The following is a 23,873-nucleotide window of genomic DNA, read 5'->3' as shown; positions in this document are numbered from 1 at the left end:
GTCTTTCTTGAGGGCGACCGGCCTATGCGAACGTATTTGACTCGCTCAGGCCCTCAGCGTGTACCTCCCCCTCCCCTCCCTCTCTTTATCTTATCTTTCTATTCCCACTTTCTCGTCTCCCACAGTAGGGCAGCCAACGAGACGTGTTTCTGGTTAACATCCCTGCCTTCTCTCTTTATTTCCTCTTCCTCCTCCTCCTTCACCAATGGATTCCACCATTATATCCAATTCGCTCATTTATGAGCGCGCGCTCTGATCTTGAACAAGCAAAACAAAAGTGCACACCATCAGGTTAATTGTAGCATGCCGAAAGCGATAAAAAAAGCACAGAAAGGAAGAAATCTTGCACAGTCAGTTATCTTTGCCTTTTTCGCAATACCCAGGTGCTGAACAGCATCAAACATGAGTTGTGCTTGCACACCTGCCGAGGGTTCTTTTCCTTGTGCCAAACAGGGCTTCGAGCACTCACGTACGCTCTTGACAGAAATGGAACAAACGTGTCAATATTCAAGTCCCGCCGGCGATAAGGACCGCGGTAGTCTTTTGTCTTCGCCTCTAGCGACATGCCCTCTTATCTCTTCGAAGGATGAAGGCGGGGGAGCGAGAAGCACGGTTACGATGGAGGTTGTCTGGCACGCGCCGATAAGAGGGGTACCTGATTAGGCTAGGCACGAAAACAAGTTGGCTCAAGCGCCGACGGGAACAGTATAGATAGATACAAGAAATAACAACGGTCTGCGACACGATTAGCCAGAAGCTGCGTCGGCGTTACGTGAGACGGACGGAAAAGTTTTCGCTACAGATAGAGTCACGTTTTGATATTGAGTCTGCCGTCTAGGGAAAGAGAGAGAGGTGAGAGCGTGCTTCGGAACAGAAGTACCTCCAGTTTTAGAAGCAGACGACGAGCTGTTGTCGTGAGGTTGAAAGCCCCAGACAGACGCACACAACCGAGGAAGAAAACGGAACTTCATAGCGCAGTTTTGTTGTATCGTTTCTGCAAAGCCAAGAGTATTTCCAGTGAGAAAAGCGACTCCCAGTGTTCAGAACTCATATTAGTTGGGGAAAAGACGTTCATTGAGCTTTAGTAGGTCGTCCTTTCGAAAGTCAAGGTCCACCGATATATAAACACATATTCGGGCCAAGTTGCAGACGGCGCGGACAGCTCCAACGGAGAAGTTGTGCACGTGAGTTTTCGACATTGTTTTCCTTTCACTACCATTATTTTATCCGAGTGAATGCGTAAAATCGCAAGATCAACCTTTTCTCAAAGTTAATTGGTTTTTCTGTTCTTTCTTTTCTAATTCAGTTTCAGATTCGTCCAGAGGTCCGGCGCGGGAACGCACGACCTGCTGCTAAACAAGCGCAAATAGACAACGTTGTCGGTGGAGCAGCTTCCTTTCTTTTTCGAAGCACGAAGCGACAAAGAAAAAGAAGTTTGTTCCACACTCGGCGAGAAGAAGCAGAAGTTCGGTACTTCTGCTTTATTAGACTCTCAACGTCGTCTGCTGCCGCAGTGCACGAGACAAACAGACGTAGTCTAGCACCAGAGGCCTTCCTAACCTGTTCCTCCACCCGTCGATGCACGCGTCCTCTCTGTGGTGGAAACTGCTCGCGGGCAGACGCAGGGCCCCGAGCCAAGCCAAGGCCAAGACGCGCTCCAAGACGAAGACGAGGCGAGCCAAGCGCGAAGACTCCTCCGAGGTGGCCCCTCAAGAGGGACATGGGCCTCGCAAGTGCCCCGTGCCCTCCGACGCTCGCGGCGAGAGCGGGGACGGCGTCATCGCAACCGTCCCCGGGCCCGTGGGCGTTCAGAGGCTCAAGACCATGACTTCGCGGAGCCGCGTCGGCGGCAAGTTCAAGGTCAACAACCAGAACCTGGAGAAGTTCGACCAGATCCTCTCGAAGATTCCCGAAGGTTCGTACGTAGAGGGCCGTTGATGGGGCAGAGTCCCTTGCCTCCTCCTGCCGAGATTCGCTCGTACTGTAACAAGCGTTTCAGCTAAAGCCGTAATGGTACTAGCGCTAATTTATAGGTGATCAACGGTCGTCAAATAAGGCACGCCTCAGGCATGGGGCGGTATCCTCGTGCGATCCCTTTCGTGGATACCAGAGACAGACGCTTCTTGCGCAGTGGCACGCTGCAGGATTGTCTCAGCGCAGTGCCAGGAACGCGGTCGTCCGTAGACGCCCACGCCGCCCGGTGCCAAACCCGGGACGTTTCACGAAACTAACGGCGAACGCGACAAATCGCACCGCGGTGCGCACCGGGAGGCCCCAATATACCGTTTCATCCAATCATAGTCGTCCCAGGGCGCCTCGGCGGGCGCGCCGGCGCGATTTGCCGAATTCGCCATAAGAGTATCCCCGAAAGGGATCGTCCGAGAATTCCGCCGCCCCGGAAGCCGACATTTCCGCGACGGGATTTTGTTCACGTCAGCGCCTGCGCTGCACTTTATCTCCGCTCTGACGACAATATATAGCCTCCCTGTCGGAACTTTAAAATTACCCCATGCTGAACCTTTTTCTCGTTCCGCTTCTGTTCATTCACCACACCATCTCCACCTTCCTCTGAAACTACGTGCAGTACTAGTTTAAGAATCTAACGGGACGAAATGCTGTCGCCAATGCTGTCGCCGACGTGACCATGCATACCGTTTGCCGAACGAAACGGTGAGTAAAACACACCCAGTTAGGGCATCTACCGCGGCAGTTTAGCAGCTACGACATATTCCTTTACTGAACACGAGGTAGAGGGTTGGATTGCCAGCCACGACGGAAAAAGCTTTAACGCTCGTTCACCGACTTTCGGGTGTTCACTAAAGAGCCCTCGTGTATGCAAGATATGCAGTTAAACTATGGTCGCAATTATGCTCAATTATGCTCGACAGACTGCCGATCCCGGAGACAGTGGGTAAGGCGGGTCACGTTGTCAAGGCAACTACGATAACACAACGGTCACCGGCTGACACAACGACGAGGTGCTCGCTCATATACGTCCAATTACGTGGAGTTCTGCATAAGTGTGCAGACGAATAAGGCAGCGTCCGCGATGGCCGCATTTCGATGGGGGGCGAAGTGCAAATTTGTGATTTCAGATGTGCAGATTTCTAGATTTGTGAACTGGATAAAGAGACACACGTGGTCGAGGTGAACAAAATGTTCCGGACCCTTTACCTAAGGCGTCTGTAGTAGCCCCAGTGTTACATTGGAAATTTAAATACCTCTAGTTAACCATTCAATCAATCAATCAATGGATCAATAAGTAAAAGAGATGCATGTCAGCAACTATTTAAAAGAAAAGGCAGAGTGTAATAAAGGTGCTGCCTGTCCTAGATCAAAATTAGCGGATCCACATGGGTCCTGCTAGTGATTATATTACGAGCAATGCCGGGCGGCCAATCGAAAACAGATCTTACAAACGAAAAAAAAAATTTTTTTATTAACGGCGTTGCCTGTCTTTTATGAACACAGTTTTGCTTGAACCGCTGTTGACTTCGTCAAGCAGGCGAATTCCGTTCACCAGCCACCTACCCCTAAAAAAGTTGCGCCTGTGGAGGAAACGTCTATCGTGTCGATACCCCGCAATGCCCACTTCGTTGAATGAGTTATAATGGCAAGCCTGAGGTTTAAAACAATGCCGGGAGCTGCACGTCAGAGGTACAAACCTCCGGAACGCCGGCAGTCGTGCGGAATGCGGACCTTTCTGACGCCGCGCTAACATCATCAAATGGCGCTGCGCGCTTGACACAATCGTTATCGGGAGGATCACATAGGGGAACATATCTCGCGAAATTGGCGAGTATGCGCATTCTTGGTGAACAGGAGCTGCCGCTCGCCGTTCGATATTGGCTCTTCGAGACAAGCTTGCGCTAGCGCTCTCTCGAAATGACCAGGCATTTTCGATTACGGATGATGCTGGGCTTTTTTTTTTTCAAAGCTTGGCAGAAGCTTTTCGACGGCAATGAAAGTTGCCTGCGAACGCGCCGCTACCTGAGAAGGGGGGGAGCTTGGAGTAGCGAGATCAAGAGCTTAGTGACTTGCAGGATCGGGTGACATCGTTTTGGAAAGCGCAGTGCAATCCGAGTTTTCTAGTTGAAAGATTCAGAGCCCCGAGAACGAATTACAGGGGCGCTGCGAGCGCCGATCGCGTGACGTCAGGGCACGGACTCGCGCTTGTCGTCTGCTGCGATTCGGGCGTTGTTCGGAAGCTTTCTGCGGTGTTTTCGTTTGTATCGCTCTCGGTCCCTCTGCTCGTATATTTGTGGTAGTCGTCTCAAATATATTCTTGCGACGTCTTCGTTCACGAAAGTTTATTCAGAGAGCTTATTTCTCAGACGACAATACAGTTCTCAATTGCAACGCTACAGTGCCGGCTGAAGGAGCGCAGACCAGCCCATTGTGGGCTTTTCATGCGTGAATCGACAAACGCAAAAACATAGCGTATAAGAATCCAGTTATTATACCAGATCTGCCGCGGTGCAACAAGGATGTCATAAATGCTAGCTATATATGACTTCTACAATTGTTACCTTGGTTTTAATCAGTTGCTTAGTGGCTATGGTGTTGGGCTGCTAAGCACGAGGACGAATCCCGGCCACGGCGTCTGGATTTCGATGGAGGCGAAATGCGAAAACACCTGTGTACTTAGATTTAGGTGCCCGTTAAAGAACCCCAAGTGTTCCAAATTTACGGAGTCCCTCAATGCGGCGTGCCTCGTGATAAGAAAGAGGTTTTGGCACGTAGAACCCCATACTTTAATTCTTCATTTATTTTAATCCGCTAAAACAGCTTTGCTCACGACGAGTAGTTTATGGTATATTTCGATTTTTTGAATTTATTCACAAAAACGCTCGGCAGTAACACGACGACATAACACTGCAGTTAATATTCCACCAGCACCACTTACATTTGTAACTGCTTCTCAAAATTAGGCGGTTAATCGCGTGTTTATTTTTAATCGCGGTAATTTTAAGTAAAGCTAATTGAGGCTTACAGCTGTTTTCAGAATACGAAAAGGAATGCACCAATATATGTTCCCTTTTCCGTGCTACACGTTCAACTGACTTGAGCAATTTACTAGTGCTTGCTGCTTGAGGATTACACATGACGAATCTGTTTGGTGAACTGATGCAGGCTACCCGGCCCAAATTTCTCAGTGAAATATGCCTTTTGGACCGTATGAATGCAGCCAGAAAGAAGCCGAAGCGTCATTCATTAGTAGTATGGGACATGTTGAAGACATCGTTATTCCACAGTGGAAGGTCAAAAATCAATGTATAATTAAACAACGCTGGATCGAGACATGGTGAGGCAAAAGGTGCTCAAGTTTTCCTTTTCTAGGCACCCTAAGCTGCGCTATAGTACCTCGAGTATATTTTAGGCATTGGAATTGACGCTGTAAATGACTGCTTCATGGTTTCAGTTCGAAGTTGTAGTGAACTGAAGGGATTCGCAAACAATGCCTGCCTCGCCATAACGACAGTCGGTTGCTACCGTGGAGTGAGGGGTGTGCCATATTGCCGATAAAAGCTACTGAGTGCCACCACGAAACATTTCATCGCTTGCATTCGATTGCCTCTCATTTTTAGCCACGAACCTTTTCTTTCGAGTGATTGCTACAATGGTACTTGTGAATTAATTATATATGTAAATACTCTACATATGACGCGCCGCCGTGTTAGCACCCTTGAGCAATTCGTTTTGCGGGGCCCTGTTTCAGAGAGCGGCGAAAGTAGGAGTAAACTTCTTCGTACGAAATGCGCGCCTAACTCTTTCTTCTACGCATTAGTAAGTGGCATTATCTGACTAGAACAACTCGTCAGAGTAACAAGAATCGTTATGGCAGCTTCACCGGGCAGCGTTATACTAACAAGGATAACATGTTGACACCAATGACCAAGATTTTTTCCTTCGTGTAAAATGCAATGTATCTCATAGCTAAGCACTAAGGGAATGACAAATGTTGAGCGCAGCATCACACACAACTTCGACGTTATTTTTACGCAAAATTCATGGACCGACAGGGCTCATATACGCATTGCAAAACCAGTACACCCCGTCTACACCCCTATGTGTAGTTTGCGATATCCAAGCCACACATTTTCTCGAAGGAACTGCGGTTCAGGCACGGCAGCACAAAGAAGCTGACATATCCTTCAAAAAGTGCGGCTCGAACCTCCTGCACCTCAAGCACGCAAGAAAGGAACGAGCGCGCGCGGCAGCCGAGCGAGCCGGAGCGAGCGGCGTCCTTGCCGTGACGTCACTCGCGAGAGGGCGCCACTCCAAGTTCTCGCCGCCAACGGCGTCTGTACTAAAGCTCCAATTATGACGGTTGCGTGAGCGCGGTAACAGGTGGATTTGCCTCGACCTCACCCTTCTGGCTCGAAATGGCTTTGTGTCTTCGCAGTTTAATCAGTCTCAACAAACGTGGGCGTTAAATACACTGCTCCCAATAATTATGCGCGTGCGTGCGCGGGGAGTCATTTCTTTGTCGTGTTTAGAGCACAACGCCTAAAAATTTACATGGATCAAGCGTAAAAAAAATAGTAACGCCACAATGGCCTCCGAAGCCAGAAAGAACGAAGATTACACTAAACCATGTACCTCCCATTGTTCGCGTGGCAGCTGAAATATCGCAGCGCAAGAGTTGCCTCTGTTACTTATTGTAGGAAACGCTTACCTGGCGGCGATAACGACCTCGCCGTGAATGCGTCGCTGTCCGTTTTGTGATTGGGGAACAAAGCTCACAATAAGCTTAGGGACTTGCAGAGTCAGGTAGTATCGTTTCGAAAAGCGACGTCTATAGAGCTTGCTAATTAAGAACGCTAGTGTCTAAGAGCGCCGCAATCAGGGTGGTTTAGCCAGAAGCGTCACAATTCCTTCTAGCTTTTGTAGAAAAACTTCACGCACACTGCTTAGCCTCAGCATCCGTGACGTCACCAGGGGAACCACACGTCGTCCTAGCGCCGGCTGTCTGTGCTCTTTGAAACACGTTTACTTTCTTTCTGCATACGGCAGTTGAATTACGCTGAAGGAACGAAGAAAATTCACATAATACTGCGACATAAAACACTTTCGATTTCATGTTCAAGACCATGTCTTATTCCAAATGCGCTACCGATGACGGATTACGCGTCCTTGTTCATCAATCACCGCTTCATGTGCAGGCCGAAGAACTTGCAATGGCAGCAGGTATTGTGGCGCCATCTGGCGTGCACTCGGCTAATGACGTGCGCGCATTGCTCAACACATTGCAGGGATGGGTACAAACGGCGCGTACATAGGTAATAAGTCAAACATGACGCAGCATATGACAGCGTACGTAAAAACCGAAACTGAACGGCTATGCAAGCAACCGAAGAGCATGTTACATAAACGCGTATGTCATAACAAAACAGGAGGCTTCAAACAACGCGCAAACCTTTGCAAATATGACGCTAAACCTGTTATGAGAAGAATAGCATACACCTGATAACTTGATAGTAGTAGTAGCATTAATAATAATGCTGCTAATTGATAGTGACAATTAAAACAATAATAATATATAGTATGCACCTAGCTTGTTTTACTTTGTGTACGTAGCTCCCTCTTCCCTACTGCAATGCCTGAATGGCGGCTTTAGGCAACAGAGTAAATAAATAAAAAAATAATAGGCACGTAACGATGCTAGGTGCAGACGTACACTGGCTGATCTACAACCTAATACGGCTTCTCACCTTAATCCACATACAGAATACTTGTATGGGCCATGTCCGCGAAAACTAATGTCTTTCAAGCTCCAATTTTTTTTTGTTCGTACTGTACTCATCTGAGGAATTACGTGTCTCATTGAAAACTGCGATATTGGAAACTGCTGGGCAGAACATGTTACATATATTATATATATATAGATGGTGTTTGTATAATGTAGTAGCTTTCGTCTTTGTCAGTATTGGAAAAGGCCGTGTGAAATTTTATTTTATGTCTAGCTTCCCTTTCTGTCGTTAGTGTCGCTGTTAATCGTTTGTCATCGGAGTGATGTGGCTACACGAGCTTCCATCTCATCAAAATTTTTCCCATCGCACCTAACCCCGCATGCAAACTTCCGAAGTGTCACGCAGTGGAATAAAACCAAGCTGAAGTTCAACCATCTCGGAGGCACGTATGACGGACGACAGGTTTCAGACAACACGATTCGAAAACCTAGCTGTGCATAACTTGAAAGTGAAAAGACAGAAAAGTATAGTTAGAGACATTGGCTAGAGTGTCTAGTGCTCGAGTTGGCACTTTTTGTCCAGATAAAAACGCGGGTATTTTTCGCGCCGCGAAATGCGTGTTGTTCCTGTTAAACGTGTTCCTTAATGTACTTATTTCACACTGCGGATGAACATTCAGAGAACACCAGTGCATCGAGTTCGTTGCTCCCTTTGGGCAGTTGCGACTTCCCGAATCTGGTGCAAGGCGCAGACTTTCTGCAAGAAAGGTTATCCTTTCAGTACAGCGGCTGAATCAATTCTGCAATTACAACATGTCCTCTCTAATGTCATAAAAGACTTAGTTATTATTTACTACTCGTGTCGCCGATTTATCGCAGTGATTATGATGTTCATCATTACTACAAAGCTTGGTCAGTAAAAATTACCATTTTTGTTCTCAAATCCGTTATCGTTACTAATCTGAGACAGCTATCGCAAGAGCATGCAGGTGTGGTAAAGCTACTCAAGGTAGCGGAAGCACAACAACGCGACCTTCGAGATCGAACCTCTCAAGTCTGATAACGTGTCGCGCCAAAAGGCTTACCCTCGCGACTTCTGTTATCCGAGACGGAACTTTCCAGAAGCATTCTCGGACGTCGGAGCTGTCAACAAAGCCGATATACAGAGTAACTAAAGCCCTGCGCAACGTGGCCGCAGCGAGCCGCCCATTATCTCTCTGCCGAGATCGTGCCAACGCAAACTGCGCGTTCCGTTCAATTAAGAAGCGATAAAGCCAGAGTCCTCGCGAAACAGAAGGAAAACCCCCGGATCCCATTTATCTCGACGACCCGCGATAAAAGCGGCAGCGGCCCCGACAAGTGGAGTGTTTTTATTCAAATGAGTCGGGTCCCCTCTACGTGACACGTCTCACATTTTCCAAGCTCGAACGACGGGCAACAGCGTTAACTAAACATTGAAGCGTACGATAAGTTGAGCTGCGTTACTAAAATTATCTTTCTACGATACCGAGAGAGCCACTCTCACCGTGAACCACACCTGTAGTCCGATGAAAGCAGCGAAAACAAACAAACAAAAAAGCGACGTGGTAGCCTCGTAGCAATGGTGATGTGCTGGTGAGGGCGAAGGTTGAGTTTTCGAAACTGGCCGCGGCGACAGCATGTTCAATGGAAGTGGGCGTGGGGGGGGGGGGGGAGGCAAAAGAAAACGCTCGTGTACACAGACTTAACAAAAATTAATTAAATTATGGGGTTTTACGTGCCAAAACCACTTTCTGATCATGAGGCACGCCGTAGTGGGGGACTCTGGAAATTTCGACCACCTGGGGTTCTTTAACGTGCACCTAAATCTAAGTACACGGGTGTTTTCGCATTTCGCCCCCATCGAAATGCGGCCGCCATGGCCGGGATTCGATCTCGCGACCTCGTGCTCAGCAGCCTAACACCATAGCCACTGAGCAACCACGGCGGGTACAGACTTAACAGGTGCTCGTTATGCGGAACCCCCAGGTGGTCGAAAATTAATCCGGAGTGTCCCACTACAACGTTGCTCAATAAAGGGTCGTGACTTTGACGCGCAAAATCCCAGAAAGACTTTTTTTTTTCATTGTTATCTACATCTCACACCATGATCGGAGGCCTGGTAAGGCCCGAAAAGAGGCGACAACAAAAAAAAAAGGAAAAGGTGCGGGTGGCCCCCACGCCGCCTTGAACTTCCCACCCCATCTCACCGTGACGTCACCGATACTGACAAAGTCTATTCGGGCCTATACCAACCCCATGGTCTCCGAGATTACCCCCGGCCAGCCGGGGGGTGATCTCGGAGATCATGCCGACCCGCAGCAGTGCCGTATAACGGCCGTGCGCTGCTGTAAGCACGAAGTCCCGGGATCGAATCCCGGTCGCGGAGGCCGCATTTGCATGCGGGCGTAATGCCAAGAAAACGCCCTCGTATATGGCGCAGTGAATACACGTTAAAGAGTCCCCACGTGGTCGCAATTAATCCGCAGTCCCCCACTACGGTGTGCTTCATACAAGCACATCGTTGTTGTGGCACGTAAAAAAACAAAAAAGGAAACAGAATTCTTAACTTTATTCAGGCCTTTACGTAGTTTTATATAGTCGAAAATTGGCTACATTGGATTCTTAGTGATTCAAAGACTGATGTTAGCAAGTTTCGGGAACATGCATACTGCGCCACAAGACCACCCAGGCGCCCCCTCCCTCCAAACAGAAAAAAAAAGAAAGAAGGTAGAAAAATACCGTGAAATACGACGTATTTCACTGTCGTACCAGCGGAGAGCTGTCGGGCCGAAATTCGAATGACCTTCATTTGTCCTTGGTTTCATTTCGCTACTTCCATTTTTTTTCTGTTTGTTGCCACAGACTCTTATTCGAAAGTATAACAGACATATTTATGTGCTCCCCTTATACTGTAAAAAAAAAAACGCACCCGTAAAACCCAATAAGGATGAAAATATGTTTAAATATCATACCCTTAGTCCTCTTTTGGGGGTATGGGGGTCGGTTATAAGCCTGACTGACACCGTTATTCGCTTTTAAGTGCGAAAATTATTTTACAGTGCGCCGCATATTACGCAGTAAAAAAAAATTATGGGGTTTTACGTGCCAAAACCGCTTTCTGATTATGAGGCACGCCGTAGTGGAGGACTCCGGAAATTTCGACCATCTGGCGTTCTTTGACGTGCACCTAAATCTAAGTACACGGGTGGTTTCGCATTTCGCCTCCATCGAAATGCGGCCGCCGTGGCGGGGATTCGATCCCGCGACCTCGTGCTCAGCAGCCGAACACCATAGCCACTGAGCAACCACGGCGGGTCATATTACGCAGTGCGTTACAAACAAGGACAAAAGAGAAACAAATGACACAAGCACGGCGCTAATTCGCAGCAATATTATCGAGGGGTGAAAAAACTCGCCAGCGTATTTTTTTTTATCCGGAGCAGGTCTAGTGCTGCTCGCGTCTCTAAGATCGACCACTCTGCCCTCGTGTTGCCTCTCTGGAATGCAAATTACTTAGCCGACAGCTCCCTGATACTACACCGACGAAATCTGCCGTATAATATCTGGTATCGCATGAATAAACTCCTGCTTTCTCATTCGTTTCGTTTGTTTGCGTTTTTCGTTCACCGTAGCGAGCCACGCAGTATGCGCCAATGGCAAACAAACAGGCGTAAACATATGCAAACTCGGTGCACTTACCGCGTTATCAGTGTAAAATAATTTACACCCTAAAAAGTGAAAAAGGGTGTAAATGTGTCTATAACTCACACTCTTAGGGTGTCCGTTATATAGATAAAACCAGAAGGGTGTGAGTTATATATTTACACCCTAAAAGTGATAAAGGGTGTAAATGTGTCTATAACTCCCACTCCTAGGGTGTCCATTATATAGATAACACCCGAAGGGTGTGAGTTATAGACACATTTACACCCTTTTTCACTTTTAAGGGTGTAAATTAATAACAGTGTAGTCCCAATATTGCGCTCAACGCGGCAGTTCCTCGCGTTCCTTTTAAACCCTGCTTAATGTATCACGTATGCCACGCTGCATACGGATACTGAAAAATTTTACTCAGGGACGCGATGCTTAACACGTAGCATTAGCAGCGTTTGCGATACGGTGAAAGAAAGTTTTCAGTTGCGGATAATTAATTACTGTACTAATTTATTTAGGCTAAATTAGACATCCACCCAGTCGTACCGATTGCTACAAAGGAAGCCCATACGGGTTCCTCAAAGAAAAATTTGTCGAAAAATTCCTTTGTAGCAATTGCTATGATCGGGTGGATGTCTCATTTCCACTCAATTAATTGCTTCTCTCTACCTTGCGGGTTTCCGCCTAACTATTACGCCAAACTGTTCTAACTTAGTTATACCCCAAATATTTCATTGTTGTTTACTGCTGTTGTTAATGTTATTGTTGTTGTTATGTTGTTGTTGTTGTCGTCGTCGCCAGACGTGTTTTTCGCGTCCAGAAATAAAGGCGATGCAGTAGGTCTAGCTTTACGAGATGTGGAACTGTTTTTCTGGCGTTAAACGGTTAGGGCTGCACACCGTACTGTTGATCTCCCCTTACGCTGGCCTTCAACTTTTTTTGCTCTCTCTATCTGCAGGCGAGAAGACCAAGGTGGCAGTGTCCTCGGCTTCGCTGCCAGAGAGGCGTGACGATGCTTGCCGCACTCCCGTTCAGCAGCCCGTCGAGAGGGCCGGCCCGGACATCAGTCCGTCCGCGACGATGGGTGAGCGTGCATCGATCCGCTAAACTGGCTCCCCCAAAAATTAAATCACGGGGTTTTACGTGCCAAAGCCACTTTCTGATTGCGAGGCATGCCGTAGTGGGGGACTCCGGAAATTCCGACCACTTGGGGTTCTTTAACGTGCACCTAAATCTAAGTACACGGGTGTTTTCGCATTTCACCCCCCATCACTGGCTCACCCACACGCTCACAAACTCGCTCCGACTGAACGTATATTTTGGCATTACGTTCTGCGCGGAACAACAACAATGGCTTTATGCACCTCGTCTCACCGGCTGCTAGTTTATATATACAGGGTGTCCCCGACTAGCACATGCACCAAGATTTAAAGATATGCAAATGGCGCGTGGCTGGGGCGGAGCCAAGGTAATGCGGTTTGCCGTCGCTTGAAGATGCTGCGAGTGTTTTTTCGCATGCCGCCTGATTACGTAGTCTTAATTAATTATTGAACTTCTCAAGTATTATAATTTGATGAAAAGTGTCAATGAGAAAATTGTAGAGTGACATGAAAAAACCCTAATACAGCTTTCTGTTGCTCGATACGTGCTACAGAATAGTTTTTCCGAACGTACAAGAAGCCCGAAAATGATGGCAAAACTGCCGCGAGACTTCCTACTCGAGGCACCTTGCGTGTATTCGCGGGCTTCTTTCACGTTCGGAAAAACACTTTCATGTATCACGTATTCAGCAACACAAAGCTGTATCGGGAGATTTTCATGTCGCCTAATCTCATTGTCATTTTTATCTAATTATAATATTTGAGAAGTTGATTAATTAATCAGTATTAATTATGTAATTCGGCGTAATGCAAGAAACAATCTGAGTATATTCATGCGACGGCAATGTTTACGGTTATCTCTAATGATGTTTTGTTTTCTATGTTAGCATAACCGCGTTTAAGTTTGTGCCAATTACATGTGTATTTTGTTACTGATTGTGATTAGTGGCTATTTTTATTAGTTGTGTGACTGACACTATATGTATTTCTTTATCTCTTTTGTGTATATCCTCCCCCACTGTAATGCCTGTTAAGGCGCTGTGGGTAATGAAGTAAATAAATAAATAAAATAAATAAACAACATTACGTTGGTTTCGTCCAGCTACGTGGCATCTACATATACTTATATTTTGGCGCATGAAAGTTGTGACAGCCTCTACATGACTTTTTACCGAAATTAAGATTCAAAATGCTTGTCGTGTCACATGTTGCTCTTTATCGTAATCGTCTCTGTTCACTGTCACTGAGATATCACTATTGACTCTTCTGATTGAATGAATTACCTTACTGATAGAGCCTACACGTGAGCCATTAAAGGCAGCTGCACTGTAACCTCATAGTCGTTGATAATCTCGCTCCGCACGGGATCCACACTAAGTGGAACATATTTGCGAAACTATTCCACTTGCTGAGTGCAACTTACGTAGAACATTGGCCTCCAAGATCGGGCACCGCGCGCCGCTAGATCTCGGAGGCTGTTGTGGAATGAGCATACGAGTGCGGTATTTTCCCCGTTCGCAACCGTACGTACCAGTCGTCAATACCAACCCACTCGAACCTGTTTTTGGATCTGAGCAGCAAACTGCGGCCCAATTTTTTTTTACAATTTTTCCCAGAACGACCCTATATATACTAAAGGAGGGGCGCAAATTAGCGCGATACACACACGAAGGAGACACGACGAGAACCCTCGTCCGTCTGTGTACGTCATGATTTCCTAATAGCCACGCCTCTTCTCATAGCTCCGCACCACCGACCGAGCAAACAAGAAGCGCTGCCAGTGTTAATAAACAGATTTAGTTTAGCGTCCGCAACTATAGCGTACGCTATACGCTATAAAGATAGCGTACGCTAAGCAGCGCACGTTTTCTACAATTTTAGTTGGCCGGCGATATCTTCAGATCTCAGAGGCCATATGCCGTCGTTGCGGCTATTTCGCGCCTTTAGCGACAGGTGGCGGTGACATCTCGAATGTTTCGTTTGTTAGGTTTCGATTTGTTCGAAACGGGAAGCGATCTCGAAAACACCAGGAGGTTATCCATAATACTCTGTCGTCGAAGCGGCCTAAGACTAAGCGAAAGCCGTTTACCCAGTCATTTGCTTCGAACGAAGTGCATTTTACAAAAGCAACGCCAAATTCAATTCGAAGCGGGCAGCCGGGACCGCCGCCATGTCTCCCGCAAGCTCCGCAAACCCCGCAAAAACGCTAACGCTAACTCGTTTGCGTTGCGTACGCCCGCTATACCCGCTATTTCGTTTAGCGTTCAGCGCATGCGCAGTGACGAGCCGCTATTTTTTCGCGTACGCGATGGTATAGCATACGCTATACTAAAACTGTCTAATAAACCTCGTCTGACTCTCGTCTCTCGCTCCACGCATTGCAGGCAGTTCCGTCACGGCCGAGTACGAGCTGTTCTGCAAGGCGTTCCACAGCGAGGCCAAGCAACTGCTGCCCGACGAGGAACAGGAGAAGCCGTCCATGAACCCGATGCGGAAGCTGCTCCAGCAGGCCTCCGAAGCGGCCGCCAAGGGCATGCAGCTGCAGCGAGTCACCACAGCGGCCGGCTCGCTCCCTGACTTGATCTCCAGCGGACCCGCGAGACGCGCCCCGGAAACGTACGCAGCGCCACCAGTGGCGTCGAACGCGTTGGTCGCGACACTCGCCTGAGTCGGGCGTTGGGAACATAGAGTGTCTCACTATATTATTCAGAGGGAAATCTGGCGCTGCTGCGCTGTGGCACGCATGGGAATGCCGGTATATAGTGGATTCGGATTGGCAGCGTTCTCGTAGAGACAGGACACCTTGAAGACGCGCTTGGCAAGTACCGTTCCGTCTGTCACAATAGGGACTTTTAGCGGTGCTACGGAAAGTACGGTATACGGTACGGTAAGTGCGTAATACCGTACCGGTCGAAGACTGCGCATGCGCGAACTGTACCGTACGGTATGACTTGCCGTACGGCATACGAGGCGGTAAGGCTCGGCTAGCACCGCGTGTCGCGAGCTGAGCTGCACCAAGCGAAAACAGTGAGAAGCTGATGTCGGCCACAGAGTCCACCTCTCGCGTGCTTTTTTTTACCATGATAATACCAAGGCAAGAGGTTACTTTAAACCACCATCTGCGGGGCGACGAAGTGACAAGTAAACAGTGGCATAAAAAAAAAACCAGGTAGGTGGCGCCATCTAGTGATGCAGAGTTCACTTAGAGGGGACACAGAGTTTTTATTGCAGTAACTAACTATATTCAACTTATCTGCTGGTGTAAATTGTCAGCAGCGGTGCAATTTACAAGAAACAAACCCTTTTTTATGTATTGATTAGATAAAAACACCTATGTAACAAAACGTTTCACGTGTTGCAGGACGAAGTGTCACAAGATGTCGCCACCGGCCTTGTGACTGGTGTCTAAGTTTGCCGTAGCCGGGCCCTTTTGTAAATAATGATGCGTGTATGAACAAGCTAAAGCTCTCTAGTATTCGTCAAAATGAATATTTCGCGCTCAGCGCATAGTTATTGTACTCTGTAAAGCCCCAATGTTAGCCGCTATCATCATTATCAGATTACCGTACGCATAGAGCGGCACAAGCAGCTAAAACGTCTTCGGTCATTGCGGTAATTTAGTACGGAACAGTAATACCGTACCGTATACCGTACCGTACCGTAATACCGTACCGTATACAGCACGTGAAAACCTGTTTTAGCTTTATTATTACGCGAAAACATGTTTTGTTTAACTATGAGAACTTGTTATTGTGTGTACGACTAAATGTTACGTAAAAAGTATCAGCGGGCCACTAAAGTTGGAGGTCAGACGACAAGGTTCGCGCTCGCTTTGAAACAGTTGGTCGTCTGTTCTTGCTTTTCTTCGCTTGGTCATGCATCGTGGGTGAGTAAAGATGTAATATGCGTGAATGGAAATATTTTATGAAGATTTTACTTTGAGAACGCGTTATTTGCGTAGCCATATCCACGTTTTAGACGAAGCCTCTTACAACACCAGCCAACACGAGCCTCGCCGACACATATACCGTCATTCCCATGACGGCACGGTGCCCCCTTAAGAAACTCCCATAGACGGTGGCGCCAGATTACCCTCTAGGTGTTATAGTGAGAAACTCTATGGGCGTTGGGAACATAGAGTCCCTCACTATGTTACCCAGAGGGAAATCTGGCGCTGCTGCGCTGTGGCACGCATGGGAATGCCGGTATTCTGTGACTTCGGATCGGCATCGTTCTCGGAGAGCAATGCAGGCACCGTTCTGTCCATCACAATGATTAATCTTCTCCTAAAAGAGCACGTGAAAAGCTCTTTCAGCGTTATTATTACACAAAAACATGTTTTGCTTAACTATCAGAACTCGCTGCTGCATGTACAAATTATACGAAACGTAAAAAGTATCAGCGGGCCGCTAAAGTTGGAGGACAGACGACAAGATTCGTGCTCGCTTTGGAACAGTTTGTCGTCTGTTCTTGCTTTTCTTCGCTTGGTTATGCATTTTAGGAGAGTAGAGATGTAATATGCGTGAATGGAAACATTTTTTGAAGATTTTACTTCAAGAATGCGTTATTTGTGTCGCCATATCCACGTTTTACACGAAGCCTCTAAGAACACCAGCCAACACAAGCCTAGCAGACGCATATACCGTCATTCGCATGACGGCACAGGGCTCTTTAGGAAACTCCCATAGACGGTGGCGCCAGATTTCCCTACAGGTGTCATAGTGAGAAACTCCATGGTTGTGAACAAGGGCACACTTCTAGACGATTAGCGGGCATTGCGTGCGCTGTCGGTGTTGTAGATCTTCGTGTTTAGATGACAGTTCTCGCTCGTTCTCGTCACGCTGTCGCAGGACTTACACAGGGCGGGGACCGGAAGAAGCAACGAGAAACATGCGCCAGTTTAACATCTCGTAGCTGCGCAGCTGTTTGCTTCGTGTGGCGCCGTCTTTCGTGAAATGCCGCAGAGCGGTACGAAAGGCGTAGCATGGAGGGGGGAGGGCACAGTGGTATTGGTGGAGGTGCGGTATTCTGTGTGTGCCCACCTTGCGGACACGACCGTTTCGTCCGCAGCTCAAGTGCTGATTGGCTGGAGAGGCACCTGTCTCCTCCTGACGTGTACACCAGCCCAGAGTACCCTCTCCCCTGCCTCCCCTCCCATTTTTTCAGCATAAAGTTTCGAACTAAAATTAGCAGAGGGAGCTCTGACACTGTGATCGTACAGCCACCGTGGGAATAGTCGGCAGCATTTGCGTTTGTCTAATCTTGACGCGTTTTGCTTCAGACGACCTGGTGCATGCCCTTATTTATTAGGCGTGGTCTTTCTTTAGTTACCTAAAATATTCGACCAATCTTACTCGAAACGCACGAAATGCCCTGCACGCGTGCACAATCGTTAAGAAGTGTTGTAATCCTAAAAAAACAATATTTCGTCAAATCAGATCAATTTGCAAAGTCAGAAAGCCTTTCGAAGCCACTATAGGACTACGTTTAGGCCAAATCCATATACTACACACCACGGCCCACGCTGGCAGATACCCTATGCTTCCGGTTCGCATTGACACGAGTGCCACATTCCCCCCTAGTAATTGTTGCAGGAATATTCTACGCGCAGCAAAGAAACGCATTTGTCAACGCCTCACGTGTCCCCATCGCAAAGGGGGAGGAAGTTCGCACGTATAACATAACACGTATAACGAGCTTTCTCAGACGTTTCTGTGCGAATTGTGCTTAGCGTTCGTTTCGTATTCATATCCGATGTTCCCTGTTTCCCCCTTCTCGAGCGAATGGGTAGCCAAATGGGACTTCGCAGTCCTCGTGAACTTCGCGCACCCGTACGTCACACTGCGGTACGTATAGCGAGAATACATTGCGACACTGAGACAGAGAAGATTTCTGAAGGTCATTCGAACGATATTCACGTAAAATAACTTGCAGCGCTGACCAATTTAGTTGGCAGCTCAAGCAGCCGGCAGTATTCTCAAGGCCTTCTCACGCTAGAATTGTTCGGAAGAGAAGCTTCCGGCGCAATCCTGACGCTGGGCGTATTGCGAAACTAATGCGACCGACACTGGCAAAAAGCAGTTGCGACAGAAAGGCTTCGTTGAATTCGACCCCAGTGACCCCAGTTCCTCCGCGTCGGCACGATTACGAAGCACGCAACGGGCGTAGCAGTATATCGTGTAAACAAGCAAAGCGAAATCAAAACTCGTCGTCGGTGACGTCATGTCGCCGGTGACGACATCTCGTGGTATCGCAAAGTTTTGTATTTTCGTTCCCTTTTATGGCTCAGACAAGAAAAAAATAGGGCGAAATTTCACGAGTTCTGTGTTGATTCATTATTGGATACCAACTAATTTTGTACACTTAAAGCAGTTGTAGTTATGCCTATAACTTACAAAATCAATAACGCCACGGGAAAAGGCAACGGTCTGTGATTGGCTTACTATAGTGCTGGTATTTCAGTTTCGTCAGTTAAGTATCGCAATTTCACCTCGCTCTATGACATAACGAGGCTCCGATTTAAGCAAAACTTGCTCATTTCGCTCTTCCCAGCCATGCTGCCTGAACATTTTGAGTCACTTTTCTATCGGCGTCCTTCTGAGCATAATAAGCCAGTTTGGCAATTGTCGAAGTGCAAAGCAATCGGTCACTACGTGGTAACCGCTGCGCAGTACTCGTTACCATTCCTCTAGTCGTGAAAAAATAAACGCTTGGTACCTTTTGGTGACGTCTCCTGTTAGGAGAGTTACGTTAAGCCTAACGAAAGTGTGGCAGCGAGAGGCAAGCCAGCCACAGTGATCATCGCCGCATTTTCGCGGCACCATCTCCAGATGACAATCATGGCGTCAGGTTGGCTCCTTAGTTGAGTCCGTTTTTTAATATACTTATTAGAGAGCTTTAGTGCGTCCGGTATTCCGGCAAGCCCGGGCGGTTTGCCGGATGAGCGGGGGCGTAAACGTGAGCGGCGAGATTGGTGGCGCCAGCTGGCGGCGCATGGCTCAACCACCTTAACACCGAGCCAATGACTATATTCTTCTTAGCTGGGGTGTAAGCTTTCAAAAGCGGCGTAATTATTAAAAACAATTACGCCGCTGCCGAAAATTTGCACCAGGAGCGTAGCAGAATAAGGTAGGTTACTGTAATTTTAACTCTACATTTGCCTAGTTGAGCTGTACAACACCAGGCGGGTGCACCGCTCCGGCCGCTCACGTTTACGCCCCCGACCATCCGGTAATCCGCCTGAACCGACCTCGTTTGCCGGAATAGCGGACACGCCAAAAGTATCTATTGTCAAATATTTTGTATATACGTTCTTACATGGAGTGCACAGAGTGTACGAGTTCTTAGGTGCCATTTATATTGTGTTTAGCATGAGACTGTATCGAATGTTTGTGTATTTATTTTATATTGACGGTGTAGCGCTCAGATGTCGTTCTTCCTGTCGCCTTTCATGTGTTTATGAATAAGTTTCAGTTTCTAAATTAAGTTTCTAATAAGGTCCTCAAGCCAGCATGTACCTACAAGCGGAATTGGATGAATTTTTCGTTGTAACATTTTCTGTTCGTATCACTGCAAATATTGTTGCACATGTGTTCACATCGACTTGCTTTAATGAGGTTCCTGTGCCTGCTAGATGAGCTGCGTCTTGAAAGCGCAACTAGTAAGCAACACATAACCAACAAAAAGGGCATTCACCACTTATAAGTTACTATACCGCTTTGTATTTACCCATCGTTTACTATCACACTGCAATAAGTCTACTGATGTGTAACACTCGAACGTCAAGGGTTGTTGTATACAATTGGAGGCCATCACTGATTTATTTGTAATAAATATTGTTGTTTTCATATTGTCACGATTACGCGTATGCGAATACAAAGCCGACATGACACTTATTTTGCAGATCTCAATATTTTTCCATAAGTCGCTGCCAGTGTCTTGTACTGAGCTTCGTATTTTTTGCACTTTAATTACATTCTAACATTGTACTCAAGTCGACAGTTTTTTTTTTAGAACTGCTTCTGACGACAAGAGCGGCTGCCAAAGGATTATAGGCAACCAGTGGGGCGAGATAAGACAAAGCATTCGTAAAAGTATGCCGGTGCGCATGCGCAGTCACCTACAGCCGGCTTCGAACCACGTGTTACCTCTTAATTGTCGCCAACGTGTCGCCAACGGCCACCTGTTTTGCGCGTTCTAGGCCAGTGTCTTGACCTCCGTACTGATTTTTTTCTCTATGTGTCTTTGTCGCGAATTCACATTCTATTTTGTCGTATGTGACTGCATTCTTCTCCATGTCGAGGAATTTTCGACAGCTGGCCCTTTGGCAATTTGTTGACCTTCACCGCAATGCACCAACGTAACTCGAAGGGCCCAGCATTGCCTCCCCTTCCCCTCCTCCCCCCCCCCTCCATAAGAAAGATGTTATGATATCAGCCGAATTTCAGCAATTAAGTTTCAATTAGCAACGTCGTCGAGTATAGGTATGTCCTAGTGGCATAAGGCACTTAACGTCGTAGCATCTCTGCTGCGTCAGTGTTTTCGTTCTGAGACAAGAACGGCTACAACGCAGCAGAGAAGTTACGACGAAGAGCCGTAAATGCGCATGCCATTAGAAGGTCATACCTTCTCGACGTTGCAAACTGAAACTTGTTGAAACTCGATCGAGTGATGTTTTGAAATGTATTACTTTTAAAATACTGCCCAGTGAGTTACGTTGATGTATTGCAGTGAAGTTCAACAGATGGCCAGAAGGGACGTGTCCATAGTTCCTTGGTATAATGACTGTCCTCTTAAGTTTAGAGCATTTTTTAAACGCTCGAATCTGTTTTTCTCTCTTTTCTTTCATTTTTGTTTGTCATCGCATCTTTTACCTCATTTTTGCTTACATTCTCTTGTCATTGACGTTATTTTTTTAGTGTCTATTTTCTAGTTCATGTACATGTGCATGGGTATTGAGACTTTAGGGCAATTCGTGGACGCCTTAAATAAAGTTTTATTATTACATTCTTGTTATTATTATTGTAATTCTGCGTTGCACCTGTATTTAACCCTAAGCATAAAAGAGCTGTAGGCTACTCATAACGCCTATATGTGACAACACTACGTCGCCAGAAGGCGAGCTTGACGTGCAGTTTTGGAGCACCGGCCTCGCAAAAGTGGGCGTAGGAAATTACTTACGTTTCCGTTGACTTCTGTTGTACTCGAGCAACATTATGCTGAGATGCAACACAATAGCACCCGAAGTATAGCTAAACTGTACAGAAGGTACAGAATATATTCTTTAGTAGAGTACAGCAGATTGTAGCAGACATTACAGTGAAGTATAGAGTGCAAAGCGTACGTCTGGTACAGTGTACCTTTATCCTTAGCACTATGACGACTGAAGCAGCGAAATAACAATGGCCGCCACAGCAACGACGCGTCGCCGACCGTTTCCTCCTCTCTCTCGTCTCTCGCACTCTCGCCACTCACAGCGAGAGCCAATCGGGGCGAGGGCCTCCCGGCTTCGTGGCATCCATGGCCGCCAGCCCTTCCGGCACGTTCGCCCCGCCCACACCGATCGACGCGCCACCTGGGGGCCAGGAGATGGACAGCGTCAGACTGCTGGCGGAGCTGGTGGGCCCACGAGAGCAGCCCGACGGACAGAACCGAGACGACGAACCGGCGACGCCGCAGCCAAAGCCCGAGCAGCAGCAAAAGCCGCAGCACTCGCGAGAACCCGACCCCCCGCGTCATCAAAGACAGAAGCACAGCCGAAGATGGAGCGAGAACCCGGTGGGCACTCCGATATTCATGGCCAGGAAGTTCGCCGAGAAGCTGCGCCGGTCCATGGATTTGGGGTCGCCCGCCACGCCGGAGGAGGCCGTCCCTTCGACGTCAGCGTCTCACGGCGGCCATGCACCGGCGCCGCGACGAAAAAGTAGCGCGTCGTCGCAGTCGCACGCACACAAGCAGACGGCCTCCCGGAAGATGTCAGCGGCATCCTCGAAGCACGCTTCACTGGGACCGGCCGTCCATAAGCAACAGGTCCAGATCCCCGCGGCTACGAGCAGGGAGTCCGTACGGCAGACCGAGTCCGCGCATTCCACTTCCAGCAAGAGGCGAGGGAAACGAAAGCACAAGACCCGGACGCCCTAAGCAGAACGGGGGCTAAGGCTTCGAGAGAAAAGAAAGAAAAAAAAAGCCTCAGGGACCGGGCCCCGGTCGAGTGTGTCAGAAGGAAAAGACTTCAGCAGAACTTGCACCTCCAAATAGCTTCCGCACCGCGATCAAATTAGGTGCCACAGCGTTTGCATTACGGCAGAAACATTCTACGTTGAGCGACAAGCCTTCGCGGTATACTTGGTATGCCGCCTGCAGAAAGATCTGCAGAAAGATCAAGGAGAGTCGATGCCGCATGGACGTCTGTGGTTCCGGTTAATTAAATTATGTGGTTTTACGTGCCAAAACCACTTTGTGGTTATGAGGCTCGCCGTAGTGGAGGACTCCGGAAATTTCGACCACCTGGGGTTATTTAACGTGCACCTAAATCTAAGTACGCGACTCTGTGGTTCCGGTTGAGATCCGCACTACAACGCCTTAACAATATATATATATATATATATATATATATATATATATATATATATATATATATATATATATATATATATATATATATATATGCTACGAGTCAGGGCTGAAAAAGAGAGCCAGAGCCGCATGGTCGTCTGCCACGGTACACGATCTACTAGTTCACGCTAACTATTATATGTTTCAGCATGAACCACAGAAGCACATTACCTGAGGTGCAGTGCCAGCGCTGTAAGGCATGCCTATATTGTCTGGCATACGACTTAGTACATTGCAGCAGATGAACCGATATCAGCTTTTCTGCTTTTGGCTGCTTCTACAGCTTCAAGACGGTCAAGTAATTAAGCGCTACTCTGGCATATTTACTTACGGAGACTCTTCAACAAGCTGATCAAGCCCGTTAAGCTTACTGCGACCGTATATATTGAACAACCATGCCCATTGCGACACTTGTGAATCTTATGATATAGTGTGCGCAGATGTGTCGGCCACATGTCCGCCCCCCCCCTCCCCTCCTGTGACTATGTGCCTTACATTCACTGAGGCCTGCCGAACATTGTTAATTTCTGTGAGGAGTCAATGGTTGATGACAAAGAGAAAGTCACATCTTGAAGCAAATAATCTCTATAGAAGAACGACAGAATAGCAGGCAACAGCGGCCGCCAATTCACTGAGCAGCGTGACAGTACAACTGGAAAGTGCAAGGTTCTGGGTAGTGTGTACGCTTATGGTTAGACGAATTAGTACAAGACATTAGCGTAACAGCTAATATAACAGGTATACGATGAGACCAAGGCTTCGTAATCTGGCTGGCATAAGAGCGCTTTCGT

At 47.6% G+C, this 23,873-nt stretch overlaps 2 protein-coding genes across 7 annotated transcripts in view; one reads left to right on the top strand and one right to left on the bottom strand.

The window, feature by feature from the left end:
- Positions 1 to 23,873, bottom strand: part of LOC139048842 (BAI1-associated protein 3-like) — a 567,324-nt gene that overhangs the window by 370,520 nt on the left and 172,931 nt on the right. The gene's annotated exons all lie outside the window — the stretch shown is intronic.
- LOC139048840 (apoptotic chromatin condensation inducer in the nucleus-like) lies at positions 784 to 22,919 on the top strand. The gene is made up of 5 exons (XM_070523708.1): positions 784 to 1,184; positions 1,307 to 1,915; positions 12,327 to 12,452; positions 14,853 to 15,084; positions 21,945 to 22,919. The coding sequence occupies exons 2-5, from the start codon at positions 1,579 to 1,581 to the stop codon at positions 22,606 to 22,608; spliced, it is 1,359 nt and encodes a 452-aa protein (XP_070379809.1). The 5' UTR covers positions 784 to 1,184; positions 1,307 to 1,578; the 3' UTR covers positions 22,609 to 22,919.

This window comes from Dermacentor albipictus, chromosome 8 (genome assembly GCF_038994185.2).
Source record: "Dermacentor albipictus isolate Rhodes 1998 colony chromosome 8, USDA_Dalb.pri_finalv2, whole genome shotgun sequence".
Classification (NCBI taxonomy): Eukaryota; Metazoa; Arthropoda; class Arachnida; order Ixodida; family Ixodidae; genus Dermacentor; species Dermacentor albipictus.
The sequence above is the reverse complement of the archived record's forward strand: the minus strand, read 5'-3'. Positions and strand labels throughout refer to the sequence as shown.